The sequence below is a fragment of the Temnothorax longispinosus genome, chromosome 6, assembly GCF_030848805.1.
Source record: "Temnothorax longispinosus isolate EJ_2023e chromosome 6, Tlon_JGU_v1, whole genome shotgun sequence".
NCBI lineage: Eukaryota > Metazoa > Arthropoda > Insecta > Hymenoptera > Formicidae > Temnothorax > Temnothorax longispinosus.
The window spans coordinates 21,466,554-21,480,869 of NC_092363.1; the positions used below are offsets into that span (position 1 = coordinate 21,466,554).

Below are 14,316 nucleotides of genomic sequence, written 5' to 3' on the forward strand. Positions count from 1 at the left end.
TTACGTAACTTCGTACAATTTAACGCCCGCGCGAAAATTCCGATGCTACCGGCATGAGGAGACTCTAGGGAGAAGATATCTCCGCTACGATTTGTCCTTTTATTACTGGAGTGTGCATCCGATTTTACACATAAGGGGTATTCAAATAAGTTAAAGTTTAACGGTTTGACAGGTTATGTCGGGTTAAAGTCGAGTAAAAAGTTAATTAATTAACTTTGGGCGCGTTACTCTTTAAGGTTATGCAAAATACATAAGTGACTCATTAACCTATCACATTAATCTTTGGGTTAAAAGTGTAAAAATTAACTTTTTACTCGACTTTAACCCGACATAACCTGTCAAACCGTTAAACTCTAACTTATTTGAATACCCCTATAATATTATTTGACTTTGTACAGTTAAACGTTTAATTTAATAGGTCAGAAAATAGATGTGGAAGTAATATGGATATCTCATATTCCTGCCTTATCTCTTTCTACACACTATTGAAATTTTCATAGTGTAATTATTAGAACTGCATACATCGCATGCATTCTCCTGCAGCCGGGAAATCGTTTTTGAGATAAACGTTACGCGAACCTAAATTCAAGTTTTAAATACGTATTGGTTCCAATTAGCGTTTGAGAGTTTTCCACGAGTATGTGTTTCTCATTAATTCGCGATTAGTAATGCAAGAGTGCGCGCGTTGATTAGAGATAGACAACTGCGAAAAAGTTCAACTTGCCGCGCGAAAGTTCTTAAAGCTTAAAATACAACGTAATGGAACGGAGATTTCTTGCAACGCTAACACGTTGATTTTACGGAACACCTATTTCGCCAGCGATTACGTTTTTCTACGGCTCTACGCGAACGTTAATGATACCATAGGTGTATATTCGCGCTAACTACGAGAAGGCAAGGGGGTACTTGATTGCAAAGATTACATGCTTCGCGGTACTGCATTAATTTTAGCGACGTGACAAGTTTTCCGCACGAGCGCGAAAATTAAGGGACTGTATCAGTTTTCATCGCTGACATTCAATTACGTAAATTAGTCTCGCAGGAGCACGTTATCTCGAGCATTCCCGCAAGAACGCGGTAAGTTTCCTCGAAGACGAAGTCGGGCTCTCACTGGACAAGTTAGTCGTTTCCTAACGTTCCGAGGATTTCGAATGAGATTGCAACGTACCTTGGCTGATCGCGATCGCCTCGATAACCAGGAGAATACCAGCGAGTACCAGCACGGCGAGCCAGCGACACAGCATTTTTAACACCTCGATCGCTCGCTGCACTACCGATCCTTGCTCGTTAACCGTTACCAGTTACTCGCTATCGCGAAGCACGATGTGCGGTCATCGATCTTTTACGTCTATGCCGTGTCCGCGCACTGTGCAACGTCTTCACTGTGTCGTATCTTCCACAATGAAAACGGAGTTAGATTTTTTTTTGTCAAATCGAGAGTAGTGCCTTCTCGAAACAGCATAGACAAGACACTTAAGCTTTCACCCCAAAAACCATACACATGTTCCGTACTTCACTATAAGCAATTTTTAACTCTTGCATAAACATTTGTGTTCCGATAAAGAAATTACATCACGATTAACACCTGGAGGGGAGATTAATATCATCCACTGCAACGGCACGATTTTGTTAGAACCATCAACTCTCAATTCGTGAAAGCTTTTCAAGCGTAGGACGCGAATGCCATGATATATTGATATATCAATGGTATTGTCAGAGACTATGCGCGTATCGATCATAAATCCTTGACGGTAATCCACGGTAACAAGGTTTAAATGCTCACAAACGATGTTCTCCCGCGGCCGCTCTCACGCGGCCGAGGTGCACTTGCACGCGTCCCCGATGACAGCCGCGCTCACGTGGAGCTTCCGCCTGGACGAGCGTCGCGACGCGCGATCCGCGAGTGCCCTGTCTCAGGCGCAGCATCCTCCGGCCGGGACGCGCGCGTCGGCCGCATTCGGTCGGCAATCAGGATTCGATCCGAGTCGCGAGACTTTTTCCCCCGACTTAACTCGCGAAACTCTGCCGGACGATCGTCATCGTATGCTTCTGATCGTCGTCAGGCCGCGCTGTCGCCCTTCGTCGTCGCCGTCGTCGTCGTCGTCCTCCCGCGCGACGACGTTGAACCCGCATGGACCAGCCGCCGGCGCGGATGAGGCCTGCCGCTCGGCGTCGCGGCGCGAAATGATCCTGTGGGGGACACTTCGCCGCGGCGCGCTTGCGCGGTGACTTTGCTGCGTTCGCCGCGGATAAAGCGCGAACCGGTTACGCGCAGACCGCTTCTCCTCTCTTCTCTCTGCTACCCTTACTATCTCTCTTCGTCTATCTCGTCGCGCGACGCCGCGGCCACTGGGGGATGACCGCTGCAAGATCGGGGGTGCACACATATATATACACACACACACATACACACACGCCCGACGTTCGTCGAGGGGTTCGTCTTGTTGTCGACCCCGCGGTTGTCTCCGACGTCTTCACGAGAATTATGATGTTGTCACTGCTGACAGATCGGCGAACTTTGTCCATATTAGACGTCAGTTATTAGCGGCTGTCGTAATTCTTCTTCACCTTCGTCCTAAGTGCAGTCTGATTATATGTATAGTGCATGTCGCGAAAATTGGCATTTTTTCAGGAGACAAAACCAGTGGACGCTATATCTGAACGCCGAAGTAACATGTACATAATATAAAAATTGCAAATGCATGTTCCACCAAAAGCATTTAATTTCTATTGAATAAGTTATTCTAAATAATCCTCGTCGCTCTTGATGAATCCAATAAATATATATAACATATATATTAATAGTGCACTAAAATTAGATAGAATGTCATTCGTTTTAGGCACATATGCACAGACACACGTTCTCCTCTCTTCTTCCCCTTCTCCCCCTTCTCCTTCTCTTTTTCTTTCAAAGTTGGTAATTTCGCATGCTTGCACTACGGACCATTGAACTCCAGCAAGACTCAGCAAGTATTGCCAAACTGCAGCACATTGGTAGCGACGCGTAACGTGTTCCTGTTTACAGAAAGTTATCGACATGAATACCGTTGCCAAGTATGTACCGCAGGCTCGGCCCTATCGACAATAACGGCTGTTAATGTTAGTGCGCGGAGGAAACTCTCGATTGTGAAGTGAACGCTATATCGGAGGAAGGCTTATAGAAGCTGAGATCTATGAATGCTTTGCTCAAAAGCTTGGCGATTCACGAATCTGCAGGATCACAGACTAATAGTTTATCGGTTGAAAGTGTTTTCGAATTACATATTTTGCTAACAACAATTTGTCTCATGGTACATGAGCATTAGCGATCTATTACGAGCAAATCCCTTATTGCAAAACTAATTTAGATTTGCCTTGATGAAAATATCTCTATTTCCTTTCTGCATATATCAATTGTGAATTAGCAGTTAATCTTCAATTTCTCTTGAATTCACAGATTAATCCGTTGCAATGTTAATACTACCAGCCTTTGATTATCGAGCGGGAATTAATTATGTCATTGGACGGATTCATGCTTTTAAATCTTCTGAGATAATCATTTATTGATCGTGCGAGTATTTTTCGATGGATTTGAGAGTTTGCCGAAATTTCGCAACGGCGCGGCGTGGTTTGATGTTGACGAAACTATTTCAATGTCGGATCCGCTCAAACGGGGTTTTGACTTTCTTTTAGGCGGATCGCCACTCTGTTTAGATCATATAACGGGCTTTGCCGGACGGCTCCATCGAAACGAGTAGGCGGGCTTTAGCGATTCTAAAAGGATACGTGCCAGCGCGTGCTTTCAGATGGGACGGGATTGATCGAACGGATCTAGAGCAAAATGTTCCGCCTGTTACACGTCTATACGAGATCGTGCGGCGCGGCATGCCCATGGTGTGTAGCCTTCGTTGTCGAGTGGTATTTGTTCAAGCCTGCAGTTGGTACACCGAACGCTCCACGTTAACGAGAATTCTGCGTAGTTGATCTTACGAGCGGAATAATATATCAGGGATCTATTGAGTTATGGTACTGATGTGAATCGGACATTGCTACATTAATCAGTCGCTACATCAATACGTTCTGCGGTATGCAGCGGCATACATCGTGTGGTCGAGAGTGTCGAGACAGATTCCGACGTGTACTGTTCAATTTTCTTCGTGTGTTGCCTATGTGTTCTAATGATTAACGTGGTAATCAAGAGAAACAAAGAAAGATTTCGATTATTATTAATATCACGAATAATAATAAAATAAATCCTTATATAAATTGTCCATTACACTCATATCATAATCTACTACATAATCACGTTTAATCGGTTTTTAAGAAACCTGAATTTACAAAAGATTATTATTTTTCTCTAATTATTCTTCGAACTAAAGGCTCATTGTTTTTATCGACAATAAATTTCTACAGGTTTTACAATGTACGAAATGTTAGGAGTTCTATTTGTACTTTTCATTACATTTAATTTGAAGTACTAAATTGAAAAAAGTAAATAATGTATTTATTTAATATATAAAAGAAAGCTAGATAAATTACAGAAAGAATCTATTGTATTTTAATTAAAGATAAAATTGTCTATTATTTATTTATAAAACAAAATCAAACATAAGGTATAGCAAGTATTATAAAATTAAAATTATCGTAATGTACGTATCTATGTATTAAAGTTATGTATATTATTGCGCTATATGCAAGGTTTCCTTGCTTATTTTGTTTGTCTATGTTGATAATTATTGTATAAGATACTCTGCGAAGTTATGTGCAACCGTGAGGTCGAAATTTCGAGCTGGTGACATTTCGCGTATACACTATAACTTTGTCAACATTTCAACTAAATATTTAGTCAACATGCATCCACTTGCAAATAATACTCAACGATCCATGCAAACTCAAAGATCCATCCCGAAACCGCAAGAGTCGAATTCCCAACATGCGCGGAACGTCGAATATAAGCTGCCTCGGTCTAATCCCTCGCTGGCGCATGGCGTCGTGCACGTAAGCAACCGGTTATATCGACAGCATTCAAAACCGTACATCAAGTTTAGCGTTAATCGCGCGGGGTGAACATCGGGGGTCCAGCATGTTTTCGTGCAATTTCAGATCATTAGCCCCGATTTTCTGAAATTTCCACCGCAGCGCAAATTAAAACGGATCTGTCTTCGCGATGACTCTAATGATATGTCCACTTTCACAACGTTTACATTTTCACAATGACGATTCGGAATAATACTAATAGAGTATTATATGTTTCAGTGGAATGTTTGTCGTGATCAAATAGCTCCCATAATCTACTCAATTGCTGTTGTACAGAAATACAGTTATTGATTCTATAATTATTAATAATTCAATGTCATAAAATATCATAAAAAGGGAGTAAGTATTATAAATCTGTTAAAATATGGTGTGCAATTCTGCATGAAATAATTAGATAGTTTGTATTTTGTAATGAATTATTACGAAGCTTGATATCTATTCCTTGAAACGTGCTGTATAGATTTCTTATCCAAAGGTATTTATCACATTAAAATTTTGTAAAATATGCTTTTGCGTAAAAAAAAGAAGTATGAAAAATTAATTGTTCTCCAAAATGTAATCGATAATTGTAAGCCTGAGGGAAATATTAAATTTTTGTGTATCTAAATTGCTCTCCATTCTTGTATAGCAATAAGCTGCTAATTTAAAATACGAGTTGTTTTTCATTTGCGGTGTTTTGATTTTTAGCCAAACAATATTACAACACCGTTATAATGCTCTGAGATTATTATCAACATGAATAGGCAATAACAGCAATAACTCGCCGAGCATATTTACGCAATTTCAGGCCGAGAATGGATCGTGTTGGTAATACTCGCTCGAATCGCCATGTTGTTCCATGGGTATAAATTCGGCTTTTATTTTGATAATCGTCGGGGAATTAAACGCTTGCAGAGTTTTATCATGAGAGAAGGCGCGGAATTAAGTCCGATTTTAGCATACATTATTTAAATGGAACCGCCGCGCGCCACTTGGCGAACAAACATTGCAGTTGCAATGGCCGCGGCCGGTCTAAACGCGCGTTAATGACTAATTATCTTTTACATACTGGCGAAAAATACAGTCGCGGATCGCGCATGCACAATACAGTAACGCGTTTTCGATATTTCATGCAGTGAATTTTACTAGGAGGTTAACCCAACGTAAAAACTGGCAATTTGCTATAATATCTCTCGCATGGCATAGGCAAATATGTACGCACATACGCACGCACGCACGCATTTTCGTGTCATATCGTGCCGATTATCGATTTTAGTACGGCGTGAAACATCGCGGTTGAAGATTAGCGTCGTTTGATCGCATTTACTCGCGGGAAATTCGCGTTGACCTAATATCAATTGACGTAATATTCTATTCTATGTTTCGCTTTTATAACGGTATTGTTCTGTTATGATGCGAATTTTATTTTGATATTTAACATTTATAATAAATTATAAGAGAGAACTTTTATTAAAGGACGTGAGATATACGTCATTTGCTATAATTACATCATTATCATTCGTTCCTTACACTTTGTAAATTACCTTGGGCATTATACTTATCGTTATTCCGACACTCATTGCGTTGATGCTATTTTTACATTGTCGCTTTGCTTTTGGCGCACTTAAAAATGCAACAATCTACGGGTTCACGGCTGGAGGGTATTCTTCTCATTGCCCCATCTCATTTCGCTCTTATCAGAATTTTTCAAGGCAGTTGATTTAGTGTCGTAACGAGCTGCCCTTTGTGAGACGCCTTCTCATGCTAAACACCGCCATTTCACTACCAGCTAAGAAATCGCGGTTTAAGAACCAGCCCGCGGGTTCCCACCCGCATTCCACGGCTTCAATGCTGTGAGTGATATCGATTTTCTTGACGGGCCGTTTCCGCGGTATAAACGGGCCATTACCTTTAGTATGTCTTCCTTGACCTGTGCTGCTTCCCATTGCGTAATGGTGGTGATAGGGTTTTTGGGTTGTGTAGTTTTCTATAACAATTGTGCATACATATATATAGTGTCTATTCTCCTTTTATTAAAGGAACGAGACTCTGACCCATTTATGTCTGCAGAATACCATAGTTTTGGCAACGAAAAATTAACATCGTTCGTTTAATGGAGGAATTATTTCTCTTCCAGATGTCCGTTTTTCGTATAGAGTCATCCGATTGTGCGATACCTTGCTACGATAATAGAGCCTATCTCTAATGATAAGCATTCGCAAGAATAAGGTGTCAAAGTGCTGTGAGTTTATGGAGTAACTTTCAACCAATCGACAGTCGTGAAGTGATTTATCGAGGCGCATTGGAACCGCGATCGGCGCTATGACTTACGACCGACTTTATCAATATTGAAATAAGATTAATTCGCCGGGACTTGGAAAGCAAAAATCCAGGACGAAGTGAATGCGCACAATTTAAGTTTTCAATGCGGAAGCACGAAGTAGTTGAGGTGGGGAGAACGGTAGAACGAAGTGCCCCCGGATGCAGCACATTTAAGCTTAATGGTATATTAAATCGGGAAGGACTTCTCCGCCCCCTCTCGTGTAAGTGTATTGAAAAGTTTGATCGATCACCCTTAAAAACTGATGTACGACCGCGACTCGAGAGGGGAGGGAGATCGTTTATACTTTCGGCAATGATGTAAAGTAGTTCGATAAATTCTGCGGTGACTGCTCTCGCGCTCAAACGTAGATGTCATTTTTGCGATAATGGATTGGAGATCAGAAATCAATGGGGCGCGCAAACTTGTATATTATATTTAACTCGGAAATCTGTGTCTCGCAAATTTGCTAAAGCGAAATCAGACTCGTCCCTTCACGTTCTTCGATGCGGTTGTTCGGATTTACGTATCGAATAAAACTAATATATACATATATTGGCATCGAAATCAGAGAGCTGCTTTTAATTGATTATTTGCTGCTTGGGAACATAATCGAACCGATAAACACATTTTCCAATTATAATACCTACTTAGTAAAACATTTTAATTCAGAAAGAGTTTTGTAAATATTATATATTTACAAAAGTGGCGTGATTAAGTGTACATTTACATTAAACGAAGTAATATCGGCGTAGCGTATAGGTACATGCAGCTGCTGCATAATTATGGGTCCAAAGCTCGTCGTTGCGTTGTTGACTTACACGTTTAGCCGCTTTGATGTCGTTCGCGTCATGGCCGAACGGGCTGAGAGCGTAAAAGCTGCCTGCGACAATGTATGTAAAAGCCGAACGCACAATAACTAAAGACGCATGAGCTTGAAGCAAGATCGCTTTGAAGTTCTTGCCTGCCAATTACATCGTGCAGCCAAACATTCAGTATTCGATAACATGAGTATATACTGCAGAAATTAAGCTACCAAATATCGCATTATCTATTTAATTGATAATTCTATTATTTAAAGTATGTTTCTATCATTAAAAATAATAATTGGTTTTTTGAAATAATAATTCTCATTTTTTATATGAAAGTTTATAAATACTCGTATACTAATGATTTATGGAATCATCTTCTATTATAGTTTCTCAAAGTTCGCGGAACGTTATTGATTCAGTTAGATTTAATTTTTCGAAATGATTAATTTAAGTAAAATATGAAATCAAAAGTAAAGCAATACAAGTGATGCTTTCTCGGGAAAGTTTTAATAAAAATCAGACTCAGCGAATAGCAATTAAAACATAATTTATGCGCAGCAAAATTTCATTATTATTCTTTGCTTTGGTATCTCGAGCCGGCAAAGGGCAATCAAAGCCTTTAATGTGCAAGACACATCTAATTTTTTCGTGATTTTATGTTTTGATCATTAACGTAAGGAATTTTAACTATATTACGCCATGACGCCATGACTTGGAAAGATGTAATTACGATGGAAATATATGATACTAATAATGTGTCAAAGAGGCACAATGCTAAAGCTGTTAAATTGAAAGCTGCAATGAGAGCTACTAATTAGTCGTTGCAATTAAAGTTATTGAGTTCATTAAAGTTGTACGGAAATAGCAATTCTAATAAATAACTGAATACATTCTTAATAGAGAAGGATATATTTGCAGTTTTAATTTCAAAATTTTATATTTGTAGACCAGAATGCAATGATAATCTGCGAATTGTTCTGCAATATAAGTGATTTTTTTCTTTTTCTACCACTCTGAGCGTGTTCCATCTCGATAACAGATACGTCCGAAGAAAGTTCGACGGTCTCATGGTTAAATATCGTTGAAAATACGGGAGTGACAAGCGGAATCGCATCCGACGTACGGAACAAGCGGGGCGTAATGAATCTGCAGTAGTTGCGCCCGTTTTAAATCAGACACGTAATATTCCTCGTTCTCGGCGCGCGCCACGATTCGGCCTGAACTTGCAATACAATCGTGCGGCGATGGTGGAAGCCGGTGAGTTACGGCCTCGCCGTTCCAGGCCAACCGTGTCGCTAATTCCGGTCGAAACTTCGCGCGGGTGAGCGGCCCGAAAAGTTGCCGGTGCCTCGCAAAAACGAGAGAGAATCTGTCCCTATCTTACCACCACAAGAGGCTTTCGTAAGCGCTTTTGCGGCGAGATGAATGTATTTTGGACAATGAGCCGAGCCTCGGAGCCGTAAATGTCGTAGAAGTTTGCATTTCTTCCGCAAAGATGAGGCAACGTGGCCACAAACGTTTAATGCTTCACGATTAATCGGCCGTACGCGTCTCATTAGTTTGCTTCAAGTAACGCGATTATTTTATTTCTTTTGGTTCTGTATATACACACTCGTTTTTGTAACTTTGAGAAAAAGTAAAATACTTATACATTTATTAAGCGATGCATAATACTATTACATGGTATTATTATCTTGAAAATGAAATAGCAAGCAATATCTCCTTCTTCCAGCATGGAAAATGATATATAATGAAAATATCCTCTACGGAGAAAGTAATTCTACCGCATACTGTATACGTAACTTTCTTCTTTTTTTTCTCTCGAAACGGAAATAAATCTCCCCGTGGAAACTGCGGGTCGTTTTCGGATCGAACAAAAGGCCGGCGCGATAAAAATCGCTTCATTCAAAACCTCGCGCGCAACCGGACGAATTCCGAAAATGTTTGTCAGCGCGGCGAGTATATATGAATAGAATCTGCGGGTTCAATTCTTCACGTGCCGTGCAGAGATAAGCCGAGCGCAATTTAGAGACAGCGTCCGATATCGTCATGCACACAGATTGAAGTTCCATCGAATTAAACTTTCCGCTGGCTATAAGTCCTCGCACGACGACGACGACGACGACGACGACGACAGCGAGTCACTTATGGCAACCGCGTGAACGGGAAATCTGCATGTATATCACCTCATCGCACCCTTATTCAAATTACGTACGTGTGGTTTAACTTTCTCCGTGGCTCTCATCGTGACACGCGCGAGCAGCAATATGGGATTCTGAGGTCGCGAACTTCGCGAACATTGATCAACGAGGCAGAACCCCCTACCTGGAGTCTCCCCGGGGAGACCAGTGAGAAGTGTATCCTTAGCCACTACGTTTCAAATCAAATCTGAGAAACTCGCGCCGCCGTAAAATCCGATATATAACCGTGAGCGGCGGGTTCCGCTTTAAGACGGGTGCCGCTTTTCCCGTGGTTCGAAGAAATTGTGGGATCAACGTCTTAATGTTGGATATCCCGCGGCTCTGCTGCGGAGCGGAATGACGAGGATTTTCGGAACAATGCTGGCGTAATCGTTGGCTCGCGCCAGTTTGTGCTCTCAAATGCTGCGGTATAATATGTGAATGGCACTTGCTATTCACATGATAATATGTCTGGCGACGGTTAAGTGTAGGAATTAATTGCACGCGTCGGATGCAATCAAGAAATGTATATATAAGCTTCGAGATGGTCTGCAAAAAATGTATTGTTAAATATCGAATGTAAATCACTTAGGAATAATTTAATTAAAGATAATAATATATATTTCTCTGTTCTCCATTGGTACTCCTCTATTTTCTATTGAATATTTTCTCTTGGTTTTTGCTTTCTTCAAATATATTTACATATTTTAATAGATATTCTCCAACATAATTTTTTACATTAACTTGATTTTATGTTTTTACATTTATTTGAATAAAGTTAATTACTGTATAAATATTTAGAAAGATGGACTGTTGGAAAAACAGAACTTCGAGTGCTTATCATCACTTAATATTTCGTTGTATTTACCAGCTTCAGTTAACTTGGCCTTAGTTAACTGTTAACATCAGTCACTAATGAATTTTACGATCCATTTCCGCCATATTTCTTCGTGAGAGAAATTCGGCCCTTGTCGGTATCCACTTGCTCATTGCTTCCCTTCAACACATACGGATGGCGCTAGGGATTTGAACTGTATCTCAAAATCTCTCCAAACGGGCATCGTACTTAAAAATCCTAAAAAAAAATTTTTTTTGAGAGCGGAAGAGAGAGAACGAAAGAGAAAGATTGAGGTGTATTTAATTGTTATTTATTTCTAACTAAACGTGTTTATATTTTTTTGAAATGTAAATCGTTGCAATATCAGAAATCTATAGGTTTTTTATATAACATCTTATTCATTAACAGCAACGATATAACATTAATTTTTTACATCGAAGACATAAATATTATTGCGTATCTTGAATCAATTTTATCTAGCAATGTAAAAATATTATTATTCTTACCTTATAAGTATAGGAGATGTTATTTCTTGAAGTTTAAAATTTATCTTAAACTGATTAAAAGTTTCTTTTAATTGAGATATATTATATGTATCGGGTGTCGGTATATTCTCTGCGTTCGATATTATATCTTTTTATTAAAACATGAAAACAAAATTGCAGGAGATAACGGAAAACTATTATTTCTACTTTGGATAACATAGTTATAGTGGATAAGTATCATTTCTTTATAAAGTTTAAAGATAATATTATACTTTCTTCATAACACCTCTTATATATAATGAGCGATAAAACCTTATATGTATATAAGTTTAAAAAGAAAAAATTATTAAGAATAGAAAATTATAATCCGTAAAGTTACTAAATTGTTAAAGAAGTTAAAATTAAAGCTTAATGAGAAACTGTTATATTAAATTAAATTATTCCGTCATATAAAATTGTATTTATTTGAGAAATATTACGTATATTTTGAGACGTTGACTTTATAGTTTTTAATTTTTAATTTTAATATTGTTACATTTATATATTGTCATATTATTTATGAGCATCTTGTTTTCTTATAATGATCATATATTTGAGGGTTTATAAGGTTTATTAATATTTCGTAAAAAATTTTATTTAATCTTGGTGAATATATAGGTTTCGAACTCCGCAAGAATCTCAACCATACAAACTTTACCATCATATTTTATATTATCGCTTCAGGGTAAATCAATCTAAATGCTTATTTGCGAGAGCTTAATTCCATTTTCCGGCTGTTCCTATTAATAAAACTTCCAATATCGGCTGAACCAGTTTTTGAAAAAGTTTTTGTGATAAAGTTAGATAATCTGCAAGATTAAATATTTGCTATTGTAACATAATCTCTCTCTCTCTCTCTCTCTCTCTCTCTCTATATATATATATATATATATATATATAATAACTTGTTTATATCCATTATTAAATAAATAAAAACACACAAGTGTACTATTATGTTTACTATGTTAATAATTTTTGATATATGTAGATACATCTAATTATTTATCTGCAATTTTATTTTCTGAGATAAACTCATTACTTATATGCAATTTGACATTTGTCTATTCTTACTTTGAATTATTTTTTAAAAACATTATTTAAATGAAGATGATATATTATATTGCTCTGACATTAAAAATGACGGGTAGCATCATGTTGGTCGATATAAATCGATTGGCGTATCGAAATAGCGGTTTAACCATTTTGGGAAACTGGTTTCGGTTTGTACGATAATTTGTGTAAAATTTTTCGGTATAATCCACGTGATATAAATGGATCACTCGTATTTGATTACGCAGCGAATACGTTACACTGTTTCGATACACATTTTCGGAATTTCATCGATTGCAGCCGAGAATCGATATTGTCGCGATGCCGGCGTGGTTATCACCTTTGATTAAATCTATCCCCCAAGCTAACGCTAATAGTGGATAGATCGCAGGTGGCGGTACAATAATACGCCGTATTTACAGAGCGCCCTGGGAATTAATTTGTCGCGTTGCATCGGCCGAACGCATTTTAACCGGCGATTAATTCCAGCAGACACTTGCTTGAGTCGCGTTATACTCTGATGCTGAATTGCGCCCGGCATAATTTCGACAGCGACGTTAATTGAAATTAAATGTCTAGCGCGATTGCTCGCTCTCGCCGAAAGCTGATGGAATTTCATCTTGACGTGATAAAAGTCTTCAGTTCCCGTATGTGACAGATTCTTTGCGAAAAATTGAAGCTCGCATGTATTTTCTTCAGTTTTTTTATTTCTCTGTCTTTTTTCGAAAATAGATCTTTCCTAAATAAATATTCAGGCACGAATAGTTTTTTTGTGATGATAGAAAATTTGAGGATTTTCAAAATTGAGGCTTATATTGTTCATTCTATTTTATTTTTTTATTTTTTTAAATTTTTAGAAATTTAAGGAATTATGATTGTAATTATTATTATATCAGAAATACGATCACACGCATTTTTCGTTGTATTTCTCGAGATAGTATGCTGATTAATTATCTATGTAAGAGAGACGATAAAATGATTTTTTAATTCTTATTTTTAAAAAAACTTTACAAAAATAAAACGAACATTCTGACATACCTATATGTATATAAAATAAATTTTGGAGCATTTTAACACTTTCAAAACTCAAATCATATAGATGACTAATACGCGCCGCCCGTGCATAGATTTCTAGTTTTGAAGCGCTCTTCTGTAAAATCACGTTTTTTTAGCTTACAAATATCTTTGGAATTAATCAACTTTGCGACGCAATTTTTTGTTTTTTCTTTTTTATATGGAAAAAGTACTTCTTTAATTTCACCGCTCTAATTTGATGAAAACCAATTTTAATTAATGTAAGAGATTCGCAACTTGTTTGAAAGGTTTGTTGTATTCGAAATTCAAATGAAACAAGTTACGAAAATAGAATTATAAAAGACAAAAATGATCAACAACAGAATACACGATTGAGAAAGAAAAAATAAAGTCGTGAAATGAGAGAGCAAGAAAGTGTACCTAAAGCCAATGAGTTTATTTCTATGATTTCGGAGCTTACTGAGTTGTTTTAAGATATTAAAAGCTCTTGAAGATTTCATATTCGCATATTGTTCGCGCGAAAGAAAAAGGAGGGGAAGGATCTTGCCGGCTTGTAGCGCAT

General features: G+C 38.1%; 1 protein-coding gene and 1 long non-coding RNA gene across 4 annotated transcripts in view; one reads left to right on the plus strand and one right to left on the minus strand.

The window, feature by feature from the left end:
- Dpr1 (defective proboscis extension response 1) overlaps nt 1-2,191 on the minus strand; it is a 337,775-nt gene extending 335,584 nt beyond the window's left edge. The window contains exon 1 of one of the 3 annotated variants that reach the window (XM_071780146.1): nt 1,169-2,186. In XM_071780146.1, the coding sequence (XP_071636247.1) occupies nt 1,169-1,244 (76 nt within the window). In that variant the 5' untranslated portion in view covers nt 1,245-2,186. Of the gene's footprint in view, nt 1-1,168 lie in introns of all 3 variants that reach the window. The other 2 variants (XM_071780143.1, XM_071780140.1) reach the window with 2 other exon arrangements.
- LOC139814123 (uncharacterized) overlaps nt 1-14,316 on the plus strand; it is a 173,205-nt gene that overhangs the window by 7,727 nt on the left and 151,162 nt on the right. The gene's annotated exons all lie outside the window — the stretch shown is intronic.